Source organism: Spinacia oleracea, chromosome 3 (assembly GCF_020520425.1).
Source record: "Spinacia oleracea cultivar Varoflay chromosome 3, BTI_SOV_V1, whole genome shotgun sequence".
In the NCBI taxonomy this organism is placed as follows: Eukaryota; Viridiplantae; Streptophyta; class Magnoliopsida; order Caryophyllales; family Amaranthaceae; genus Spinacia; species Spinacia oleracea.
In genome coordinates this window covers 93,593,322-93,619,943 of record NC_079489.1, presented here as the reverse complement: position 1 = coordinate 93,619,943, position 26,622 = coordinate 93,593,322, and the positions used below count along the sequence as shown (strand labels likewise).

The 26,622-nt window shown below is 36.2% G+C and overlaps 1 protein-coding gene across 1 annotated transcript in view; it reads right to left on the bottom strand.

Moving 5' to 3' along the window:
* Positions 1-4,118: 4,118 nt before the first annotated feature.
* Positions 4,119-26,622, bottom strand: part of LOC130469876 (uncharacterized) — a 30,607-nt gene continuing 8,103 nt past the window's right edge. The window contains exons 2-3 of the mRNA XM_056839393.1: positions 4,396-4,666; positions 4,119-4,306 (exon numbers count right to left, since the gene is read on the bottom strand). Coding sequence (XP_056695371.1) covers positions 4,290-4,306; positions 4,396-4,666 — 288 coding nt within the window. The 3' untranslated portion in view covers positions 4,119-4,289. The remainder of the gene's footprint in view (positions 4,307-4,395; positions 4,667-26,622) is intronic.

Below are 26,622 nucleotides of genomic sequence, written 5' to 3'. Positions count from 1 at the left end.
TCTGTTTCCGGCAACATCTACGACTTGGATAATATTTATATTTCCGATACGATCCATATTTCCGTTTCCGGCAATATCATCGTTTCCGGAGTATTCATTTCTTGCCTGTGACGATCTCAGCTCCCACTGAAACCAAGATCCGTCGATTCCGAATATCCATAGATGGAGTATCTAATGCCATTAAATACTTGATCCGTTTACGTACTATTTGTGTGACCCTACGGGTTCAGTCAAGAGTAAGCTGTGGATTAATATCATTAATTCCACTTGAACTGAAGCGGCCTCTAGCTAGGCATTCAGCTCACTTGATCTCACTGAATTATTAACTTGTTAATTAATACTGAACCGCATTTATTAGACTTAACATAGAATGCATACTTGGACCAAGGGCATTATTTCCTTCAGTCTCCCACTTGTCCTTAGGGACAAGTGTGCATTTCCTAATTCCTTTGTCGCTCGATGCTTGCTCTTGAACATAAGGTAAGAGTTGTCATCCTTATTATGTCCAGAGGTGTTCCTCGGTTTCAGAGTTCAACTGATCAAATAAACAGATAATCATAGCCTATGATTCATCCGAGCACGGCCATGCATTTCACAGTTTCTAGCTCTCCGAGTGGCCTTGTACAACTTTTAAGCATCTCATCCCGATTTATGGGAGGACAATCCTAATCTTGCGATCTTGAGATTAGACTTCGTTTGATAGGTGATTACCTGAGCGTTGCCTTTATAGCCTCCTTTTACGGTGCGACGGTTGGTCAACGTCAAAGCAACCAGTTCTCAAACAAGTAATCTCAAACCACTCAGGTATTGAGGATTTAGTGTCTAATAATTTTAATGAAATTTACTTATGACAGATTTTCATCTCTTACAGTAAAGTTTCATAGGTCTTGTCCGATACTAGTCTTCCCAAAGTAAGTATCTATGCAAATGATTATGACATTGCCATGTCCACATAGTTCAAGAAATAGAACTACTAGTCATCTTGCATTCTAATCGTCTAACGTTTTCTATGCGTCCAATTTTATAGAAAACTCCGACCAGGGACCATTTTCAACCTTTGACATTCAAGTTCACTTGATAGACATTTCTTAGTCACAGGACTGGTCCTGACAGTCTATCTTGAATATATCGTCAAATTGAAGGGACTCATCATTTAATAAACCACAAATTAAATGGAAAAATGAATTCTTTTCATTTATTGTGAATGATTAACCAATAATGTTTTACAAAGATTTAAACTCTAAAACTTTAAAACATTAAACAGAGACATCAAAGCCATTCTCCAATATGCTTGATTCCCATAGCTGCAGTGTGCGAGTTGTGCTTCGCCTGCGGCAGAGGTTTAGTTAATGGATCTGATATGTTGTCATCAGTTCCAATTTTGCTTATCTCGACTTCTTTCCTTTCAACGAACTCTCGTAGAAGGTGAAATCTACGAAGTACATGCTTGACTCTCTGGTGGTGTCTAGGCTCCTTTGCCTGTGCAATAGCTCCGTTATTGTCACAATACAGGGCTATTGGTCCTTTAATGGAGGGGACTACACCAAGTTCACCTATGAACTTCCTTAGCCATATAGCTTCCTTTGCTGCTGCATGTGCAGCAATGTAATCCGCTTCAGTTGTAGAATCCGCAATGGTGCTTTGCTTAGCACTTTTCCAGCTTACTGCTCCTCCGTTGAGGCAGAAGACAAACCCAGACTGTGATCTGAAATCATCTTTGTCGGTTTGGAAACTTGCGTCCGTATAGCCTTTAACAATTAATTCATCATCTCCACCATAGACCAGGAAGTCATCTTTGTGCCTTTTCAGGTACTTCAGAATGTTCTTGGCAGCAGTCCAATGCGCCTCTCCTGGGTCTGACTGGTATCTGCTCGTAGCACTGAGTGCGTACGCAACATCCGGGCATGTACATATCATAGCATACATTATTGAACCAATCAATGATGCATATGGAATCCCATTCATTCGTCTACGCTCATCAAGTGTTTTTGGGCACTGAGTCTTGCTTAGAGTCATTCCATGAGACATGGGTAGGTAGCCTCGCTTGGAGTCCGCCATCTTGAACCTATCAAGCACCTTATTGATATAAGTGCTTTGACTAAGTCCAATCATCTTTTTAGATCTATCTCTGTAAATCTTGATGCCCAATATGTACTGTGCTTCTCCTAGATCTTTCATCGAAAACCATTTCCCAAGCCAAATCTTGACAGAGTTCAACATAGGAATGTCATTTCCGATAAGTAATATGTCGTCGACATATAATACTAGGAAAGCAATTTTGCTCCCACTGACCTTCTTGTATACACAAGATTCGTCTGCGTTCTTGATGAAACCAAAGTCACTGACTGCTTCATCAAAACGTATATTCCAGCTCCTGGATGCCTGCTTCAATCCGTAGATTGACTTCTTTAGCTTGCATACCTTTTTAGCATTCTTTGGATCCTCAAAACCTTCAGGCTGTGTCATAAACACAGTTTCTGTTAAAACGCCGTTTAAGAAAGCAGTTTTGACATCCATCTGCCATATTTCGTAATCGTGATATGCAGCGATTGCTAACATTATCCGAATAGACTTTAGCATTGCAACTGGTGAAAAGGTTTCATCGTAATCCACACCGTGGACTTGCCTGTAACCTTTTGCAACCAATCTAGCTTTGAAAACTTCAAGTTTCCCATCCTTGTCCTTTTTCAGTTTGAAAACCCATTTGCTTCCAATGGCTTGGTAGCCATCTGGCAAATCGACCAAATCCCATACTTGGTTTTCAGACATGGAGTCTAATTCAGATTGCATGGCTTCTTGCCATTGCTTGGAGCTAGGGCTCGTCATAGCTTGTTTGTAAGTCGCAGGTTCATCACTTTCAAGTAATAGAACGTCATAGCTCTCGTTCGTCAAAATACCTAAGTACCTTTCCGGTTGAGATCTATATCTTTGCGATCTACGCGGGGCAACATTTCTAGTTTGACCATGATTCTCACCAGATTCTTCTAAAGATCTCTGAGTTTCATCCTGAATGTCATCTTGAGCATTCTCTAGAGTTTGTTGTTCGACTCGAATTTCTTCGAGGTCTACTTTTCTCCCACTTGTCATTTTTGGAAATGTGATCTTTCTCCAAAAAGACACCATCTCGAGCAACAAACACCTTGTTCTCAGATGTATTGTAGAAGTAATACCCCTTTGTTTCCTTTGGATAGCCCACAAGGATACATTTGTCAGATTTTGGATGAAGTTTGTCTGAAATTAATCGTTTGACGTATACTTCACATCCCCAAATCTTAAGAAAAGACACATTTGGAGGCTTTCCAAACCATAATTCGTATGGAGTCTTTTCGACAGCTTTAGACGGAGCTCTATGTATAGTGAGTGCAGCTGTATTTAGTGCATGTCCCCAAAATTCTAATGGAAGTTCGGCCTGACCCATCATTGACCTGACCATGTCTAGCAAGGTTCTGTTCCTCCGTTCCGACACACCGTTCCATTGTGGTGTTCCAGGAGGAGTCAATTCTGATAGAATTCCACATTCTTTCAGATGGTCATCAAATTCATAGCTCAGATATTCACCGCCTCTATCAGACCGCAGTGCCTTAATCTTCTTGCCTAATTGATTCTCTACTTCACTCTGAAATTCCTTGAATTTGTCAAAGGATTCAGACTTATGCTTCATTAGGTAGACATAACCATACCTACTGAAGTCATCAGTGAAAGTGATAAAGTAGCTGAAACCACCTCTAGCATTTGTATTCATTGGTCCACATACATCTGTATGGATTAAACCCAATAGTTCATTTGCTCTTTCTCCAACTTTAGAGAAAGGTTGCTTTGTCATTTTGCCAAGTAAACATGATTCGCATTTACCATAATCCTCTAAGTCAAATGGTTCTAGAATTCCTTCCTTTTGAAGTCTTTCTAAGCGTTTCAAGTTTATATGGCCTAATCGACAATGCCACAGATAGGTGAGATCTGAATCATCCTTTTTGGCCTTTTTGGTATTTATGTTATATACTTGTTTGTCGTGATCTAATAAATAAAGTCCATTGACTAATCTAGCAGATCCATAAAACATCTCTTTAAAATAAAACGAACAACTATTTTCTTTTATTAAAAAGGAAAATCCTTTAGCATCTAAGCAAGAAACTGAAATGATGTTTTTAGTAAGACTTGGAACATGGAAACATTCTTCCAGTTCCAAAACTAGCCCGGAGGGCAACGACAAATAGTAAGTTCCTACAGCTAATGCAGCAATCCGTGCTCCATTTCCCACTCGTAGGTCGACTTCACCCTTGCTTAACTTTCTACTTATTCTTAGTCCCTGTGGATTGGAACATAAGTGTGAGCCACAACCTGTATCTAATACCCAAGAAGTTGAATTAGCAAGTATACAGTCTATAACGAAAATACCTGAAGATGGAACGACTGTTCCGTTCTTCTGATCTTCCTTTAGCTTCAAGCAATCTCTCTTCCAATGCCCCTTCTTCTTGCAGTAGAAGCATTCGGATTCAGAAGTGGGTTGACTGACCTTCCTCTTTACAGATTTGGCGCCAGTTTGCTTAGTTGGGCTGGCCTTGTTGCCACCTTTCTTAGCATTCCTCTTCTTTCCAGATTTCTTGAACTTGCCCCCACGCACCATAAGCACATCCTGCTTATCACTTTTGAGCGTCTTTTCAGCGGTCTTCAGCATACCGTAAAGCTCAGTGAGCGTTTTGTCCAGACTATTCATACTGTAGTTCAGTTTGAACTGATTATACCCGCTATGAAGAGAATGGAGGATGGTGTCTATAGCCATTTCCTGAGAAAATTGCTGATCCAGCCGACTCATATTCTCAATGAGTCCAATCATTTTGAGAACATGTGGACTTACGGGCTCGCCTTTCTTAAGCTTGGTCTCAAGAATTTGCCTATGAGTCTCGAATCTTTCGACTCGAGCCAGATCTTGGAACATGTTCTTCAACTCACTGATGATTGTGAAAGCATCTGAGTTGATGAACGTTTTCTGCATATCCGCACTCATGGTGGCGAGCATTAGACATTTCACATCCTTCTTGGCATCAATCCAACGATTGAGGGCTGCCTGAGTGACCCCGTCGCCTGCGGCTTCGGGCATCGCCTCATCTAGGACATACTCCTTTTCTTCCTGCATAAGAACTATTTGCAAGTTCCTTTGCCAGTCAAGGAAGTTTTTTCCCGTTTAACTTCTCCTTTTCGAGAATTGATCGAATGTTGAATGAATTGTTGTTTGCCATATTAAAAACTACAATTGAAAAGAATAAACAAAAAATAACCATTCACAGTTTCTCTTAATAAACTTAAATTCTAGCATACATGCATAATTCAATGTTTATTAAGCATTTTATTCAAGTTATTTGTTCCGGCAGGTGTGAATAAAATGATTCCAAGATCCTTAAATCATTGAAGAACTAAGCACAGTTTGTCGACTTAATCCTAAAACATCTTAGGTAAGCAAAAGCCTTTTGCTAACAGTCTAGAAACTATTCTTGGTTGATAGGTACGTCTAAGAACTTATTAGGTAAACCTATCGATTTTGCCACGACATAAAAGGACTCCTTACTTATATCGTTAAGTTTCACCAAAACTAACATGTACTCACAATTATTTGTGTACCTTGCCCCTTTAGGACCAATAAGTAACACCTCGCTGAGCGAAAACTATTACTAGATTGATGTAAAGGATATCCAAGCAAGTGTATATTTTGGCATGGCACCTTTTAACTCAATTTTTAAGTTTGGAACTTAAGGCTCTTACTATGTTGGTTAGATTTTAAGTGAACTAAAATCCTTAATCATGCAACATAATCAAGCCACAATCTTATGCATAATTAAGACATATTTAAAGCAATAAATAACTTAAAGCATGCACAAGATAAATGTGATCTAGTATGGCCCGACTTCATCTTGAAGCTTTGACTTCAAAGTCCGTCTTGAAAATCTCCGTGGGAGGCACCATTTTCTTCAAATAGGATAAGCTATAACTAATTACAACTATTTGATGGTACGCAGACCATATTTGAATTGAAAAACAGCTTTGGTACTTTAGACCAATTACATTCAAATTAATGGTACGCAGACCATATTTTTTATCCTATTTGGGCCATACTAGTCACTTATAACCTGCAAAACAGTACATATACAATATATACCATTCACCCATTCATTATCATGAATGGCCCACATAGCTGGTTAGTAAAACACATTATGCATCACGTAAACATTTGCAGCAATTAATCAAGGGCACCAATAATCTACCAATTATTCAGTCCTTATTAATTCTAATCAAGTTGTTTTAACCTTAAGGATTTGTAGACCTAATCAAGAGTTTATGACTAAAAGGGCTCCCACTTAAACCAATAAATTCATATGCTTTACTAATTTTAAACATAAAAATGTATTTCAAGTCTAACCGGAAACATACAAATTTAATTAAAATTTAAAGCTCATATAAATTTATAATTGAATCCAAAAAGTTTAATTTAATTTCAGTCGTATTTAAATTAATTCATGATTTTAATTTTAGTAAAATAATTAGAATAAATAAAATTTATTATAATTACAATATTCAAAATTAAAATCCAAGAAAATAATTTAAATTATTAATTTTAAAAATTAATTAAAATTACGTAAACTGAAAAATTTCAAATTAAACATTCAAAACGATCTAATCGCAGCGCAAACACCCTACGCATCGCACGCCCATGGGCCACACGCACACAGCCATCGCTGGCCATGTGCGCGCAGCCCATGCGCTCGTCGCATAGCTGCTGCATCTTCCATCGCAAGCCATCGCACGCTGTGGTGCTCGCTGCGCGCGCTCCAGCGCTCGATGCACGCGAGCCATCGCTCGCTGTGCGCGCTCGCCAGTGCTCTCTGCGCGCGCTCCAGCGCTCGATGCACGCGAGCCATCGCTCGCTGTGCGCGCTCGCCAGCGCTCGCTGTGCGCGCTCGCCAGCGCTCGCTGTGCGCGAGCCATCGCTCGCTGGGCGCAGCACTCGTGGCACGCGAGCTTGCGCTCGGTGCGCGCGAGGCAGTGCGCGTTGTGGCTCAGCTCGCTTGCTGCCCACAAGCGACTGCCGTGCCTTGCCTTCGCCCATGCCCATTCATTCATAGCTCGTGGCCCACGACACAAGGCAGGGCTGCTGCCTTGTGCTCGTGCACCATGCCCTTGCTCATTGCATTCGTGCCGCATGGGCGACGAGCTCCCTTGCTCGTCGTCGCATGCCCGCACTATACAACACCCCTTAAGGGTAACACGAAGCGTCCATTGCTTTGTGCGTGCAAGTTATATGAACGAATCGCATAAAAATTTAAAATTTATATTTAAAATTAATGACAAATTAATAAATAATATTAATTTTATAATTTTAGGGCGAAAAATCGAAAATTTATTATTCAATTGATTTCCGATTATCATGGATTCAAGTCTAGGTCATAAAAATTTAAAATTTATAATAAATTTACAATTTTTATGGTGGTTTTTAATCATAGGTTTCTAATTAAATTATAATTAATTATGAAAATCAAATTAATTCTAAATTATTCTAATTTTCAACAAATTAATCATAATTACAAATTAGATTGCATAATTAACAAGGCTAGGCATTCAAACTTGTTAAACATATACAGTAGGTCAATAAAAAATTCAAGATTTATCAACAAGAATCGCAAATATTTAATTTAACATCTTAAATTTACGAAATTTTGCATTCGAAAAACTAAAACCTTCGAAAAGTCATAGTTAGGCTTCGAATTTGAGAATTCTGGGTTCGGCAGAAAAATAATTTTTTTGTTAAAATTTTAGAATGCCTTTTACATGCGGAATTGACACAAAAATCACTCGATTTGGATGAGTAACGAAGAAACTGCCGAAAAACTGCGTACGTATAATTAAATAAACGCAATTTGCAATTAATTAACAATTACGAAAATTAATCACCACTTTTAATTCATGCAAATTTGTAATATTTAACCATGTTAATGCAATTTAGATTATGAAAATAATAAGGGGCTCGTGATACCACTGTAAGGTTATGATACATATGACAATTCATAAATCATGCGGAAAAACCATTTAGCCAGGAATACATATTATTTACACATAATCATATAGCATAGTTTAGATGCATACTCTTTGTTGCGTGCCTTCCCTAGCTGCGCCCGAACCGAACAAGAACAAGTCTTTACGACTCCAAGTGTCGTCCCTCCGTAGATAGCTCACAGCACGTCCGGATCCGCCTTAAGATTGACCAACTAGAATCGCCCTTAAGGTACTAAAGATTTTCGGCACTCTTAGGTAAGAAATGTGTCTGAATTTTCTCTCAAAAACTCACTTTGAATACTTGAATAATCTATGAAAATATGTGACCCTAGGCACGTATTTATAGAGTTATGGAAAGGGTTTTGGAATCCTATTAGGATACTAATTTATTTAATTATAACCCTACTAGGACTCTAATTAAATAATCATTATCTAATAGTTTTAGGATTTAATCACACTTCGAATTCTGATTGCTTCAGGATTCCCGCACATGCAATGCACGAGCACCGTACACCCGCGCAAGCCTTGCGGCCCACGCTAGGCGCACAACGCTCGGCCCGTTGCTGCGCTCCGCGCGCGCGCGCCCAAGGCCTTGGCTGGGCCTGGCCTTGCGCTGGGCCTGGTCGAGGCTTGGCGTGCGCTGGTGTGCGTTGGCTCGCTAGGCGACGGCCTGGCTTCGTGCTGGGCCTTCGTCTAGCGGGCCTCGTCTGATGCTAATTCGTACGATACGCTTCCGATTAAATTCCCGATTCCGGAATTCATTTCCGATACGAACAATATTTAATATTTCCGATTCCGGAATAAATTTCCGTTTCGAACAAATATTTAATATTTCCATTTCCGGAATTATTTTCCGATTCCGATAATATTTCCGATTCTGACAATATTTTCGTTTCCGGCAATATTTCCGATTCTGGCAATATTTCCATTTCCGATAATATTTTCCGATACGTACCATGTTTCTGTTTCCGGCAACATCTACGACTTGGATAATATTTATATTTCCGATACGATCCATATTTCCGTTTCCGGCAATATCATCGTTTCCGGAGTATTCATTTCTTGCCTGTGACGATCTCAGCTCCCACTGAAACCAAGATCCGTCGATTCCGAATATCCATAGATGGAGTATCTAATGCCATTAAATACTTGATCCGTTTACGTACTATTTGTGTGACCCTACGGGTTCAGTCAAGAGTAAGTTGTGGATTAATATCATTAATTCCACTTGAACTGAAGCGGCCTCTAGCTAGGCATTCAGCTCACTTGATCTCACTGAATTATTAACTTGTTAATTAATACTGAACCGCATTTATTAGACTTAACATAGAATGCATACTTGGACCAAGGGCATTATTTCCTTCAAGTAGTTGCTAACGAGCTGTGTAAGGACATGCAACGATTGAATTTAGAGATAGTAAGTGGAGAATGCCGTGAGGGTATGATGAATGCATTAACCATCCAGCCGTCGGTATTTGATGAAATCAAGGAGAATCAGGCTGGTGATGTTAAGTTAGAGCGGATCAAGGAAAAGATTTCGCAAGGAAAGGAGATTGATTTTAAGATCCACGAGGATGGAAGCTTGAGGTATAAAGGACGATGGTGTGTGCCTCAAAAGTGTTGTGAACTAAAGGAAAAGTTGATGAGAGAAGGTCACAATACGCCATTCTGTTCACCCGGGAGGTGACAAGTTGTATAAGGATCTGAAGAAGGTCTATTGGTGGCCAAGGATGAAGAATGAAGTGGCTGAATTCGTGGCAAGATGTTTGACTTGTTAAAAAGTTAAGATTGAGCATAGGAGACCTCAAGGGAAGGACCAACCTTTAGAGATTCCGAGTTGGAAGTGGGACTATATCTCAATGGACTTTGTCACTTGCTTACTCAAGTCTAAAAGTGGAAATGACACCATTTTGGTAGTGTTAGATAGGTTGACTAAGTCGGCAGTGTTCATACCAATGAAAGAAACCTGGAAAATGGAACAACTTTCCAAAGCTTACATCAAGCATGTAGTGAGATTACATGGAGTTCCTAAGGATATCGTATCAGATAGAGATTCTAGGTTCCTTTCAAAATTCTGGAAAAGTGTGCAGAAGAACTTTGGTACAACATTGAAGATGAGTACATCATTCCACCCAGCCACAGAAGGACAAACCGAAAGAACTATTCAAACCCTAGAGGATATGCTAAGAGCTTGTGTGATTGATTTTCAAGGTGGATGGGAAGATAGCCTAGATCTAATTGAATTTTCATACAACAATAGCTATCATGCCAGTATTGGAATGGCACCATTCGAAGCCTTGTATGGACGAAAAATGCAGAAGTCCACTATGTTGGAGTGACATTAGTGAAACTGTCGTACTAGGTCTCCAAATGATAGAGGACACTATGAATCAGGTTAGGACTATTCAATCCGAAATCCAAGCCGCGCAAGATCGCCAAAAGATCTACGCAGACTTAAAGCGTAGGGATGAAGAGTTCCAAATAGGTGACAAAGTGTTGCTTAGGGTTTCACTAATGAAAGGTGTAATGAGATTTGGGAAGAAAGGAAAGCTTAGCCCAAAGTATATAGGCCCATATGAGATCCTAGAACGGATAGGGAAGGTAGCGTATAGATTAGCCTTGCCCATGGACTTGTATAGAGTGCATAATGTGTTTCATGTATCTCAGTTGAGAAAGTATGTCCCGGACAAGTCTCTTGTACTGCAACCGGAGACCATAGAGTTAGACCAAAGTTTAACATTTGAGGAAAGACCTGTCAAAATCCTTGATAGTAAAGTGCGTAGTACACGGACTAAGGATGTTAAGATTGTTAAAGTGTTGTGGTCTAACCAAGAATCTGAGGAAGCTACATGGGAAGATGAGGAAGAAATGAGAAAGAAATATCCCAAGCTTTTTCCCGAGGTTAGTTGAGTTACGGGGCCATAACTCGTTTTCTTTAATGGGGGTAGAGTGCGGTAGAATTTTGCGCCTTTTACCTTATTTACCTAATTTGTCCTTTAAAGATATGCTTGAATCGTTGTTTCCAGTGAAGTTTCACTATTTATTGTCATGTTGAATTCCATAAAGAGTACATCAACTAAAAACTTTTGCAAAGAAAACGCACTAAAGTCTCACAATAGTCTCAAGTATAGTTTTAAAGTTGTGATTTCCGTGCCCAAGTTTTGGGACGAAACTTCTTTTAAGGAGGGTAGACTGTAATACCTCGTATTTTTCTATAGTTATAAATATATTTTTATTATATTTATAAAGCATTTCTTTGTATTTATAAAGTATTTTTATAAATTAATTCCATTTAATGGGAATTAAATGCATTTTATTTTTAATTAATTTAATTATTAATTAATTACGAAAATCGTATTTTATTAAATAGATTCAACGAATTTATTTAATCGGGATTTGTTGGGTCGTATTTCAAAAACGAATTTAATTTAATTAAAGCCCAGCCGTTTTCCCATGATCAAACCCAATTGCAAGGAGTAAACTTAAATGAGCCCGGTAATAAGCCCAACTTAAACTACCATAACCTACCCCACAAGGGAGAGAAAAACTATAAATAGACCTCTCATTAATACCCCACAAGAAAATTCAGCACTCCCTCTCTCTCCTTGCGGCGCCCTACACTCTCCTTCGCCCGTCTTTGCTTGCAGCCCAAGGCACGATGCCGTGCGTGGGTCGTCGCCCAGCATCACCCGTGCACGCCCAGCCTCGCAGCCGCAGCGTAGCACAAAAGGTGCCTGCGTGCCTGCACCTTGCTGCCCCCTCTCCTTTCCTCGTCCCGCATCGCAACACAGCCTCGCTGTGTATGTCTCGCCCGCCGCGCAGCACTCGCCCTCTCGTCGCCCCTAGCGCGCGCCGCCGTCTTGCGGTGCATGCTGTGCTGTGCTGCGTTGCTTGTTGTTGTTGTTGCGTTCTTTTGATCGGCGCACACACACACAACACAATTAATTTTTGTGTGTGTGTGTGTTGTTGAATTGGGTCAATCAAATTATGTTTTCAAAAAAAAAAACATTCAGTTTTAAATTGTTTTAATTGTTGTGATTATTTTAAATATTTGGGTAATTTAAATTGATTAGAACAGTTATGAACACCGTATTGGTTTAGTGTTGTATTTTAATTAAAGATGTTAGTTTTGATGATTGAAATTATTATTTTCAGATTTAATGAGTTCATAAAGTGTTGATTTTTGAAGTCAAAACATGTTTTTATGATAAGCTATTATTAGGGTTTTGATTCCAATTGATTAAGCGATTGATTCACATAATTTAATGACAATTTAAATTATGGTAATCAACTTAAATTTTCAGATTGTTTTTAAGCTTTAAAAAGTTGGGTTTTAATGGTTTTAAAGCTAAAAAGTCAATGCTTTTATGTTAGGACTTGAGTTGAGTATTTGAGACTATTAAATTAACGATTAATGAATGATATCTAATTAAACTTAGGGTTTTAGAATTAGTTGCTGGAAATTTAGTAAACATGGATAATAATTTAGTTTCTCCTTTTGTGTTTACAGGAGTTAATTTTTAGTGAGTCGTGATTCGCACAATGGCCCCCGTACTTAGGTATTCCAGGTACGTGCAAGACTAGGGTGACCACCCATCCCTTGAGGACTTTATGAAGTGTATTGAATGCGAATCATGTGAACTTTTATGTTGTTGTGAATTCATGATTGATGATTGGGAATGAATATGTTGTTATGAATTCATGTTTGATATTGAGAAGGAGCATGTTATTATTATTATTGAATCTATGTGAACGGGCATGTTATTGAATTATTCTGTATAGATTCTATTGAACTATCATGTTATGGACTTTTATAATCATTGAATTATGTCAAGCATGTTGTTCAAGTTGGTTTGCATGTATGAGTATTGCGCATGCAAGTTGTTATTATTATTATTATGCTATAGTACAGGATGTCTAGCATAAGTATTGAGCCAGTCGAATATTGACAGTGAGCAATAAATATTCTACCAAGGGGTAGAATATGTTAGAGAGTCTATGTGAATTGAATTAAGGACAATTCGTGCTAAGGGCACACCCCGCTTGTTAATAGGCAATGTCGGGTTATCTCAAACAGTGTTTTTGAGAAGGAACAATGGGAGTAATTTCACTGGAGTCTATGTTTGATCACAAGTCCTAAAGAATTAAAATAATGAAGTCATTGTTGAATTGTTTAATTGTTCAATTGTTTATACGTTGTGTCTTGTGAAGGAAATAATTCCCTTGGTCCAAGTATGCATATAATGTTAAGTATAATAAATGCGGTTAAGTATTAATTAAACAACTTAATAATTCAGTGAGATCAAGTGAGCTGAATGCCTAGCTAGAGGCCGCTTCAGTTCAAGTGGAATTAATAATATTAATCCACAACTTACTCTTGACTGAACCCGTAGGATCACACAAATAGTACGTAAACGGATCAAGTATTTAATGGCATTAAATACTCCATCTATGGATATTTGGAATCGACGGATCTTGGTTTCAGTGGGAGCTAAGATCGTCAAAGGCAAGCAAATGAATACTCCGGAAACGATGATATTGTCGGAAACGGAAATATGGATCGTATCGTAAATATAAATATTATCCAAGTCGTAGATGTTGCCGGAAACGAAAACATGGTACGTATCGGAAAATAGTAATGGAAATGGAATATTGCCGGAATCAGAAATATTGCCGGAAACGGAAATATTGTCAGAATCGGAAATATTATCGGAATCGGAAAATAATTCCGGAAACGGAAATGTTAAATATTTGTTCGAAATGGAAATTAATTCCGGAATCGGAAATATTAAATATTGCTCGTATCGGAAATAAATTCCGGAATCGGGAATTTAATCGGAAGCACATCGTACGAATTAGAATCGGACGAGGCTTGCTAGACGAAGGCCCAGCACGAAGCCAGGCCCGCGCCCAGCAAGCCAAGCGCCCAACACGAAGCTGCTAGAGCCTCGCCAGGCCCAGCACAAGGCCAGGCCCAGCAAGGCCATGGGGCGCGCGCGTGCTGATGTTCGTGGGCTGCGAGCAGCGCCTGCTCGTGTGGGCCGTAAGGCCTGCGCGGTTTTGTGCTATGCTCGTAGTCGTGCACGCTCGTGTTCGTAACGAATCCTAATCCTATCGGAATTTGTGCATTGATTAAATCCTAATCCTAAAAGATTAAATTTATTATTTAGAGTTCTAATAGGATTCTAATTAAGAAATCCACATCCTAGTAGGATTATAATTCCTTTCCATAAACTCTATAAATAGGTGCCTAGGGTCACATATTTACATCGAGGATTGAAGTATTCAAAGGTAAGATTTTCAATCAAAAATCAGCCACAAACACTTGCCCTATTTAGCCGAAAATCCTAGTAGCTTAAGGGCGATTCTAGTTGGTCAATCTTAAGGCGGATCCGGACGTGCTGTGGACTATCTACGGAGGGACGACACTTGGAGTCCTAAAGACTTGTTGTTGTTCGGTTCAGGCGCAGCTAGGGAGGGCACGCTACAAAGTGTATGCATCTGAATTATGCTAAATGATTATGTGTAAATAATATGTTTCCTGGCTTTATGGTTTTTCCGCATGATTCATGTTTATTCATATGTATCATAACCTAACAGTGGTATCAGAAGCCTCTTATTATTTTCATAATATAAATTGCATGAACATGGTTAAATTTTACAAATTTGCAAAGAATTAAAGGGGTGATTAATTTTCGTAATTAATTACAAATTGCGTTTATTTAATTATATGTACGCAGTTTTTCGGCAGTTTCATCGTTACTCATCCAAATCAAGTGATTTTTGTGTCAATTCCGCATGTAAAAGACATTCTAAAATTTTGACAAAAACAGTATTTTTCGGCCGAACCCAGAATTCCCAAATTCGAAGCCAAACTATGACTTTTCGGAGGTTTCAGTTTTTCGAACGCAAAAGTTTGTAAATTTAAGATGTTAAATTAAGTATGTGCGATTCTTGTTGATAAATCTTGAGTTTTTGATTGACCTACTGTATATGTTTAACAATTATGAATGCCTAAACTTGTTAATTATACAACTTAATTTGTAATTATGATTAATTTGTTGAAATTCGAATAATTTAGAATTGATTTGTTTTTCATAATTAATTAATAATTTAATTAGGCACCAATGATTAAAATCCACCATAAAAATTGTTAATTTATGTTAAATTTTTAATTTTTATGACCTAGATTTGAATCCATGTTAATCGGAAATTAATTGATTAAAAAATTTTCGATTTTTCGCCCTAAAATTATGAAATTAATATGTTTTATTAATTTGTCATTATTTTAAAATTATGAAAACGCTCATGAATGTTGCACGCACAAAACAATGGAAGCTACATGTTACCCTTAAGGGGTGTTGTATAGCGCGCGAAGCAAAGGAGCTAGCCGTGTGTGTTATGCGATGGGCGAGGGCGAAGGGCAAGGCAAGCGAGCAGTCGCGTGTGGGCAGCAAGCGAGCTGCGCCACAGCGCGCACTACCTCGCGCAGCGAGCGCTGGCTCGCGTGCAGCGAGCGGTGCCTTGCGAGGGTGAGCAGCAGCAGACGCGACACAGCATAGAGGCTGCGCGCATCGTGGCCAGCGATGGCTGCGTGTGCATGTGGCCTATGGCTGTGCGTTGCGTGGTGATGTGCGTACCTTGTGTTACGATTAAATTGTTTTAAAATTTTAATTTGAGATTTTCAGTTCGAGTAATTTTAATTATTTTAAATTAATGATTTAAATTTTTTTCTTGGATTTTAATTTTGAATATTATAATTATTATAAATTTTAATTTATTTTAATTATTTTACTAAAATTAAAAACCTTGAATTAATTTAAATTCGACTGAAAAATAAATTAAATAAGTGGATTCAATTATAAATTTATATGGGCTTTAAATTTTAATTAAATTTGTATGTTTCCGGTTAGACTAGAAATACATTTTTATGTTTAAAATTAGTAAAGTATATGAATTTATTGGTTTAAGTGGGAGCAATTTTAGTCATAAACTCTTGATTAGGTCTACAAATCCTTTGAGGTTAAAACAACTTGATTAGAATTAATAAGGACTGAATAACTGGTAAATTATTGGTGCCCTTGATTAATTGCTGCAAATATTTATGTGATGCATAACGTGTTTTACTAACCAACTATGTGGGCCATTCATGATAATGAATGGGTGAATGGTATATATTGTATATGTACTGTTTTGCAGGTTATGAAGTGACTAGTATGGCCCAAATAGGATAAAAAATATGGTTTGCGTAGTATTAATTTGAATGTAATTGGTCTAAAGCACCAAATTTGTTTTTCAATTGAAATATGGTCTGCGTACCATCAAATAGTTGTAATTAGTTTAATTATAGATTATCCTATTTGAAGAAAATGGCGCCTCCCACGGAGATTTTCAAGACGGACTTTGAAGTTGTGGCTTGACTATGCATGATTAAGGATTTTAGTTCACTTAAAATCTAACCAACATAGTAAGAGCCTTAAGTTCCAAACTTAAAAATTCAGTTAAAAGGTGTCATGCCAAAATGACACTTACTTGGATATCCTTTTTCATCGATCTTAGTAATAGGTTTCCGCCATAGCGAGGTATTAATTATCGATACTAAAGGGGTAAGGTACACAAATAATTGTGAGTACATGTTAGTTTTGGTGAAACTCAACGATATAAGTAAGGAGTCCTTTTATGTCGTGGCAAAATCGATAGGTTTACCTAATAAGTTCTTAGACGTACCTATCAACCAAGAGTAGTTTCTAGACTATTAGCAAAAGGCTTTTGCTTACCTAAAATATTTTAGAATTGAGTCTAAATACATAATGTGCTTAATTCTTCAATGGTTTTTAGGGTCTTGGAATCATTTTATTCACACCTGCCGGAACAATAAAATCGAATAAAATGCTAATAACTTATTTGAATTGCATGATTGCTTTAATTTCAAGTTATTATTCATGATAAATGTTTAGACTTTGCATGCTTCAATGTATGTTTTAATTATTGTTTATAATTAAATATCTTGCACTGCAATAACTCCTTTTAGAAAGGTAACAGTAAATTTCCTCGATTGGTAGTGAATCCAAGAACGATTCACGGAAATGAGAGAAAATGAGAGATTTAAAATGTACGTTTCTTTTAGCGACTTTTATGGTTGTTTTCGAGTATCAAAGTCGAATGGCAAACCGATTGGTGCTTGTGAATTCAAAATACAATGTAGTTTTGAGAACATAAAGCATTGAGTTTAAACACTCAGCTTTACCAATGGTTAACAACCTAATATCTTTGTCCATTTAATTCTCGAATGAGTCTAGTCCCTAGACATTCGAATAGATCGATGCTTAGAGAACTTTAGAAGCTTCTGGTAAGATCATCTAGTTGAAACAAAACATTCAACATAAATTAAATGATAAGAACTTTGTTGGAGTACATTGGACATGTCTAAACAAAGTATAAAAGTCAACACTAGAGAATTCAATTCTTAAGGATATTAGAAAAGGTACAAGAAATAGGAAAACAAAGGAACAAATTAAAGGAATTTACAATTCCGTTTCTACATATAAGTTTATGTTTAAAAGAAGTGACCTAGCAATCAAACTTCCTTGGTATCATATACCGCTTGAGGTTCTTACTTCGGTAAAAACTCAAACAATGGAAGCTAGGCTACACTAATGGCCTACAAGTGGGAAATGAAGCATGGCAATGCTACATTAGTTGTAGGGTCATCTAGTTTGTTTTAAGTCCTTTCAAAGGCTGGAACTTAATGGCTATTTCGTTCCATAATCAGCATACCTAAATTTCTGTTTTCAAACACAGAAAGACTCACATTCAGAAGAACAAAAACAATGTTTGTTTGTTTATTTGAATGAAATGGTCATTTACGGGTTGAGTCAATATGCTTGATTAAAACAAACAACTCTTTAACAATAAGAACTTTACTAGGTTCAAATCAATCTCTTGATTTGAGTTCCACTAATCTTTGGCATTGTTACTTAGACCATATCAACAAGTTAACATTCAAAAGCTCTATTTTGATGGACTTTTGAAAGTTGATTGATTTCTAGATCAATTTAAGACAAGCAAGTCTTACTTGTTGAAAGTAACAAAAGATATGAACTATTTTTAGAACACCTAGACAATAGAATTCAAAGCTAAAGAAAGGTTTTATGACTTTATTATGTCACACAGATTTGAGTGAATATAGGTTTATTTACTCAATGTGATATAAGTATGAATCTGTTTGGCTAGTTCAAAGATTCAGAAGTATAAATTCTACTTGGTAAGTAATCATAAAGATCTAGGATAGATCATGTTGATGATTACTTAAGTCAAGATGATCATCAATGATTGTGTGTAGTAAATTCACAATCTAGCTCCATAAGATATGGCATATCGAAGTTGGAATGATCGAAGTCAATTAGTACTTGATTCGATCAATGATGAATCATAAAGAATTTTCCTATAATTTCTAAACAAAATGCTCAACTACCACCAAACTAAACCAAATTCGTCAAAGCCATTCAAAAGTAATTTCAGAATATCTTTTCAATAATATATATATCTAAAGAGTTGAAAAACTCAGTGGGAGCTTAGTGTTTATTATTCAACAAACTAAGGCCCAAGTATAGATATATGTTTCATTGTGATTTATTCAAATGAGACACAAGGGTATTGTTTCGACCACGAATTTTTGAGAACATAATGTTTGTTTGCTCGAAATGATGTCCTTTTGGAGATTCGTTTCCAAAATGACAAGTGGGAGAAAATAGACCTCGAAAGTCTTCGAGGCGAACAACAAACATAAACGGACATTCCGGAGGCTTTTCGAAGTTCTTCAGAAAATCCGAACACATATTCTCAAGGACTTTAGAAGTGGCTTTAAAGAATAGACATCTCTTAGAAGACTTTACAAGTGCTTCAAGGAGAACGGAATATTCAAAGGACTTTCAAGTAGCTATTAATATTCTATTGTTTGATGTTCTATACCCAAGTAGGCATAGAGTTCAAGTCACCGGAACTATGATATTCATCTATTGGATAGTGAAGAAACATGGAGTTCAGGTCACTGAAGCTATGCGATTCTTCTATTAGATAGTGAAGAAACCTACAACTTGCAGTCAGACTATTATCATGTAGGTTAATGAGTTTGTGACCTGTAAGAAAGCTATGACGAAACCCAGATTCCCTAAAATGGTTAGAGGCCACATATAGACTCAAATGTTTTAAATGGTTAGAGGCCATAAAACATACTCTATGTTTTGATGACAAAATTGAAATTTTGTTGATTTGCAAGAATAGTTTCACACCTATTGGTTGCAAGTTTGTTTAAAGGAATAAAAACCATCAAACATGGAATTGTGTTCACACACAAAGCTAGATTAGTTGGTAAAGGTTACAAGCAAATTCACGGTGTGGATTGTGTTGAAACCTCATGCATAATCGTAATGCTCAAGTCTATAATTCAAGCAATGATTGCATATTGGTACATATAGCAATTGGATGACAAAATGTATTCCTCAATCAAATGTTGGAATAAACTATGTACATGGCATGTCATCGGATTTGTGGACCCAAATAATGCTTGAAATGAATGCTAGCTTATGAAATCTAAGTACAGATTTAAGCAAGCAATGGGGAATTAGAATTGTATTTTAGTGAAGCTAATAAGTATTTAAGTTTCATAAAATGTACATGATTCTTATAGATATATAAGAAGTTTAGTGGGAGTACATAAAAACTTAATTGGTCGTATGTGTATCACACACATATCTCTCTATTGTGAAATAACATTCAAATGCTAATGACTTAGGTTCGAAATTATTCATCGATGATGGACCAAGGCGAAACTTAGTACATACTGGGTATTAAGATCTATTTACAAAGATCTTATGATATTGTTTTGGATTAAGTAATGGCATTTACTAAATCAAACACGAAAGACTCCATTGGAGATGTTTGAACTATGTATAAGCATTTACTAAGTTAAACATCAAAGAGTCTAAATGAGATTCTTAACCTATATTATATGTCAAAGAATTTAGCTGGAATTAGTATCTACTGAAACTAGATGAGCTAAAGTTACATGAATAGAATTCAATTGAGAATTATTCTGCAAAAGAATTTATCATGTATGATATAATATGAGGATCGCCAAAAACGTATCGTATGACTTTAGGTATAACGAACATATACCAATCTCTATTGATCTAAGTGAAGATCAACTAGATTGAGATCAAGAAAAGGTTATGGTACTTAAAAATGTACATAGGAATAGTTCTTGATTCAAGGAAATAAAGATATGCTAAATATTGATGCTACACGCATAAACACTGGCAAAGGATCAAGCAAGATTCCTTTGGAGTTAACCATTGACAAGGACGAGCTAAAGAGCATCGTGTTTCGAAATGGCAACATGGATTGGAGACCATGAGTTGTTGCGTGGGAAATTAAAATACTAATTTCTATGTTCTAAGATACAGCTGGAAAGTCTTCCACATATCTGTGAACTGCTTGGATAAGTAAATCCAAACAAAGCATCACCAACAACTTAAACAGTTGAAGTAAAAGTACTTATTGCCTAAGAAGCAATAAAACAGAGTTGTTTATATTAATGAGTTCTTCATTGAACTTGGGTGGATCACATGTATGCTAACTTGATGGTTCTTCATTGCAAAATGCGTAGAACCACTATCGAAGTAAGAAAGACTAGATCACATATTAAACAAACTCAAAAGATCTTATCATCATATCTCGAAAAACATTCGATGAAAAGGATATTAAGATTGGCAAAGCATGATAACTAAACCTATGCAACAAGTGAGAAGCAACACTCACATTGTAACACTGGAAATCAAGCATAGCTTTGAAATGCCATGAACTGTTTTAGAAGATGGGTTTGAGGCCCATGGTTGTAAAACATTGGGGTTGAACATTTATCATATATGAAATGTATTTTCATATTCCATTTAATCTTGGTTTAGTATTAAATGATGAGTCCCTTCAAATTTGACGATATATTCAAGATAGACTGTCAGGACCAGTCCTGTGACTAAGAAATGTCTATCAAGTGAACTTGAATGTCAAAAGTTGAAAATGGTCCCTGGTCGGAGTTTTCTATAAAGATGGACGCATAGAAAACGTTAGACGACTAGAATGCAAGATGACTAGTAGTTCTGTTTCTTGAACTATGTGGACATGGCAATGTCGTAATCATTTGCATAGATACTTACTTTGGGAAGACTAGTATCGGACAGACCTATGAAACTTTACTGTAAGAGATGAAAATCTGTCATAAGTAAATTTCATTAAAATTATTAGACACTAAATCCTCAATAACTGAGTGATTTGAGATTACTTGTTTGAGAACTGCTTACTTTGACGTTGACCAACCGTCGCACCGTAAAAGGAGGCTATAAAGGCAACTCTCAGGTAATCACCTATCAAACGAAGTCTAATCTCAAGATCGCAAGATTGGGATTGTCCTCCCATAAATCGGGATGAGATGCTTAAAAGTTGTACAACGCCACTCGGAGAGCTAGAAACTGTAAAATGCATGGCCGTGCTCAGATGAATCATAGGCTATGATTATCTGATTATTTGATCAGTTGAACTCTGAAACCGAGAAAAACCTCTGGACATAATAAGGATGACAACTCTTACCTTATGTTCAAGAGCAAGCATCGAGCGACAAAGGAATTAGGAAATGCACACTTGTCCCTAAGGACAAGTGGGAGACTGAAGGAAATAATGCCCTTGGTCCAAGTATGCATATAATGTTAAGTCTAATAAATGCGGTTCAGTATTAATTAAACAAGTTAATAATTCAGTGAGATCAAGTGAGCTGAATGCCTAGCTAGAGGCCGCTTCAGTTCAAGTGGAATTAATAAATATTAATCCACAGCTTACTCTTGACTGAACCCGTAGGGTCACACAAATAGTACGTAAACGGATCAAGTATTTAATGTCATTAAATACTCCATCTATGGATATTTGGAATCGACGAATCTTGGTTTCAATGGGAGCTAAGATCGTCAAAGGCAAGAAAATGAATACTCCGGAAACGATGATATTGCCGGAAACGGAAATATGGATGGTATCGGAGATATAAATATTATCCAAGTCGTAGATGTTGCCGGAAACGGAAACATGGTACGTATCGGAAAATATTAATGGAAATGGAAATATTGCCGGAAACGGAAATATTGTCAGAATCGGAAATATTATCGGAATCGGAAAATAATTCCGGAAACGGAAATATTAAATATTTGTTCGAAACGGAAATTAATTCCGGAATCGGAAATATTAAATATTGCTTGTATCGGAAATAAATTCCGGAATCGGGAATTTAATCGGAAGCGCATCGTACGAATTAGAATCGGACGAGGATTGCTAGACGAAGGCCCAGCACGAAGCCAGGCCCGCGCCCAGCAAGCCAAGCGCCCAACACGAAGTTGCCAGAGCCTCGCCAGGCCCAGCGCAAGGCCAGGCCCAGCAAGGCCATGGGGCGCGCGCGGGCTGCGAGCAGCGCCTGCTCGTGTGGGCCGTAAGGCCTGCGCGGTTTTGTGCTATGCTCGTAGTCGTGCACGCTCGTGTTCGTAACGAATCCTAATCCTATCGGAATTCGTGCATTGATTAAATCCTAATCCTAAAAGATTAAATTTATTATTTAGAGTTCTAATAGGATTCTAATTAATAAATCCACATCCTAGTAGGATTATAATTCCTTTCCATAAACTCTATAAATAGGTGCCTAGGGTCACATATTTACATCGAGGATTGAAGTATTCAAAGGTAAGATATTCAAGCAAAAATCAGCCACAAACACTTGCCCTATTTAGCCGAAAATCCTAGTACCGGAAGGGCGATTCTAGTTGGTCAATCTTAAGGCGGATCCGGACGTGTTGTGGACTATCTACGGAGGGACGACACTTGGAGTCCTAAAGACTTGTTCTTGTTCGGTTCGGGCGCAGCTAGGGAGGGCACGCTACAAAGTGTATGCATCTGAATTATGCTAAATGATTATGCGTAAATAATATGTTTCCTGGCTTTATGGTTTTTCCGCATGATTTATGTTTATTCATATGTATCATAACCTAACATCTTGGGTAGAGCCTTGAGTCGCCTTAAACATAATATATTAATTAACGTAAAGTGCAACCCAAAAGAGCTTCAAAACTCTTGGAACGTATATAACTTGAGTACGAACAATGGGGGGAGTCTTGCCGGAAAACTTGTACTCCTAGAATGATACAAGACGTTGTTTCATTCTCATATGCCGTTGTGCAATTGGAATTCCTGTCGGTATGGCCCAACTGTCGGTAGTAGCCCGACTTATTTTGGTGTATGGTTGGCTCCCATCACCCTTTTCTTTCCTTTTGAGGATACTTTACTTTACCCGTTCGAAGCTACTTTTTATTAATCTGTGAGTCAAGAGTCGGGGCAAGTGTCTAGTCTTGTCTCCATGTTTAATTGTTTATTATATGGCTTTTGCATGTGGATTATTTAATTTGTCGAGTGAAGCATGTTAGGATAGAATGTTATTCTAGCTTGTCCGTACTCAGCTTTTGCTGACTTCGTGCTTCGTGTCTTCTGGTCATGGGATTTGAGTTGAGAGTTTAGTTCTTCCATATTTATAAACTCTATTTTTATTTATAGTCATGACTAACACTATCTACAGTTAATGGATTTTTAAATGATTTAATACTTTGGATTTGGGCCTCAACGGTTCCAACTTGTTTTAATGACCATTAACTATTTATTTAATATGTTTGAAAGTTAGTTAATTCCGCTGCGTAATTCTGGTAAATAGCCTTAGCCGTTATCACGGTGGCGGTAATATCTTGGTAATTCCTGTGTTTTAAGTCGGAAAATGTTTTATAAAAAGCAAGGAATTATTAGGGTGTTACAATATTACATAATATATAATATTTAATTATGGTGCAAATTGTTAACGTAAAGATCATTTGAGAGCGGAAGTAGGAATACGAAGTATGTCTAATTTAATTAAAAGTATATATTGATTTAAGAAAAATGTAAATTGGGTTAGATAATATGTTGGTCCTTGTAAATAAACAAACATACTTCATTTGTTTCAAAATAATTGATACAATCACATGTCATAATTAATAGATTATGTTTGTTATTCCGTAATAATTATTCATTTTTTTTATATAATCGAGTAACATATATAAAGTAGTCAGAATTTTAGTTTTAGGAAAAATAGTAGAGATAGAATATTTTTTATATTTGGTAAATAAGAGATGGAATATTTAACATAATATATGAATGTTTAAGAATAAAAATATATTGGTAATTTAATCTTATTCTATATTTGGAACCATAAGATCTTAATATTCTTTTGTACATTATATTTAAATATCATCTGAATATTCTATATTAGATTGCTGACTATATTTTAACGTATCTAATAATGTAAATATATTAACAATTTAGTTTTTTTAAAAACAAATAATTTTTTTACACAGGGATACTTGTCAGTTCCAGACTTAGCGCCCTGTGTTTTAGTAGAGTATATAGAAGATTGTGACAAAGAACAACTAGCTTTTAAGTTTTAACCCCGATACACGGGCATTTTAACTTAAAATTTCAGTTGTATTGTCTATATAGTATAGGAATTATGCAAAAGTTTAAAATAATAGAAGATGATGCATTTGAAATGTGATAAACTGATATAAAAATATGAAACCTGAAATAGGAGATGATGCATTTGGAAGTTCAAAATACTGTTTTATTTTTTTAGGGGTTACAAGTTGACCATTACAAGTATCAGAAACCTTAATTGAATGATATACGAAGTATAATGTTGAAGCAAGTGGTGATAATTGATAATAAAAAAAAAGAAAAAAAGAAAAAGAAAATAGTAAGTGAAGTAAGAAAGTTTCCAAAATAGATTTGCGGAGTGGAATAGGAAAGTAAGATATATTAAGTAATTGAAGATTGGAGTAGGAAAGTTACCAAAAATAAACTTATAATTCCTAATAAAATCAATCCCACTTGCATTGACTATAGTGTGGACATAATATTTTAGGTAATTTACAGCATTAAGGATGAAATGGACCAGCAATGCAGCAATGTTCACGTGATTCAAAAAATGCGCAGTCCATATAGTAACTCTTACGTTGATATAATTGTACTTATATGTAATTCAGTTACTCTACTAGTCATACATTAAATTTTTACAATATAATTATTAATATATGTGACATAGTTACTGTAAAGATCATATAGTAACTCTTAAGTTGATGTAGTTGTACTTATATGTAATCTAATTACTCCCGTAGTCATACAATAACTTTTTGATGCCATTTTGATAAGAATCCAATTACTTAATTATGTATACACAAATATATTGACTGTTTTATATCATATAGCTACAATTTCTATCGTATAGAAATATAGTAACTCTTTTTACTCTATAGTTGCTATTATATATCATATAGTTAATGTTATCAAAAGGAGTATATGGTTATTGTTTTTAGCTACGACATTCTAATTATTTGCATCTATTAAATAAATCACAATTAACTCAAATATTTTTTGAACTAAAATACTAAACGCCACGTCCACGTCCATTCCTTCCACCAGCACGGCCACATCCCTTCCTTCCACGTACGCGACCTCCCCTTCCTCTACCACGTCCTTGGTTTTCATTGTTGATATGATTTTCTTATTCTTCTCATGCTTTTTGTTTTCCTTACAGAAGTTATTCTTTGCACGACTTCAACTCTTGGTGCATCATCTTTGTATTTCTGAATCAATAATATATAAACTAAGTTAATAATTTAACAGTTAAATATAAAAAATAACATAGTAAATACGTAAAACATATAGTTTATATTATGCAGCATATAGTAACTGTTAGAATTAATGATGCTAAAATACTCGTAGATTTGCAGATATAGTTATTGTTATAGTCATATAGTTACTGTCATAATAATATAGTCACTCTTATGACTAATGACACCGAGTACAAAAAAAGAACATAAAACGAATATAATGATAACATAGTAACTATTAAAAATATATAATTACTATTATACATGATATAATATCTCTTAATATTAATGATACTCATATGCTAACAGAGTATCATATATAGTTATTGTAATGATCATGTAGTTACTGTGATCATAACATAGTAACTCTTATTACTAATAACATAGAGGACAACAAAGAACAGAAAAAAAGAACATTATAATATACATACTAACTATACCAAACATATAGTTACTTTTATACACGATATAGTACCTATATATAAATATTATTGGTGGTCATTTAGTCACAGAGTTGCAGACATAATTGGTGGGATAATAAATAGTAACCCTATCCATAATATAGTAACTCTATCACTAAAAATATAGAATAACATCAAAAACATGCACAAAACATAATAAACTAACATAGTAACTATTTCAAACATATAGTAACTATTTCAAACATATAGTAATTTAGCAACTACGAACTTTGTAAGCCCATTCATTTTTCCAATTTTTAGCATTGATTTGTAGAAGAGCACAAACCTTTTGGATTATAGTCACATAATCATAAATTTTATAGTGAAACATAGTCTAT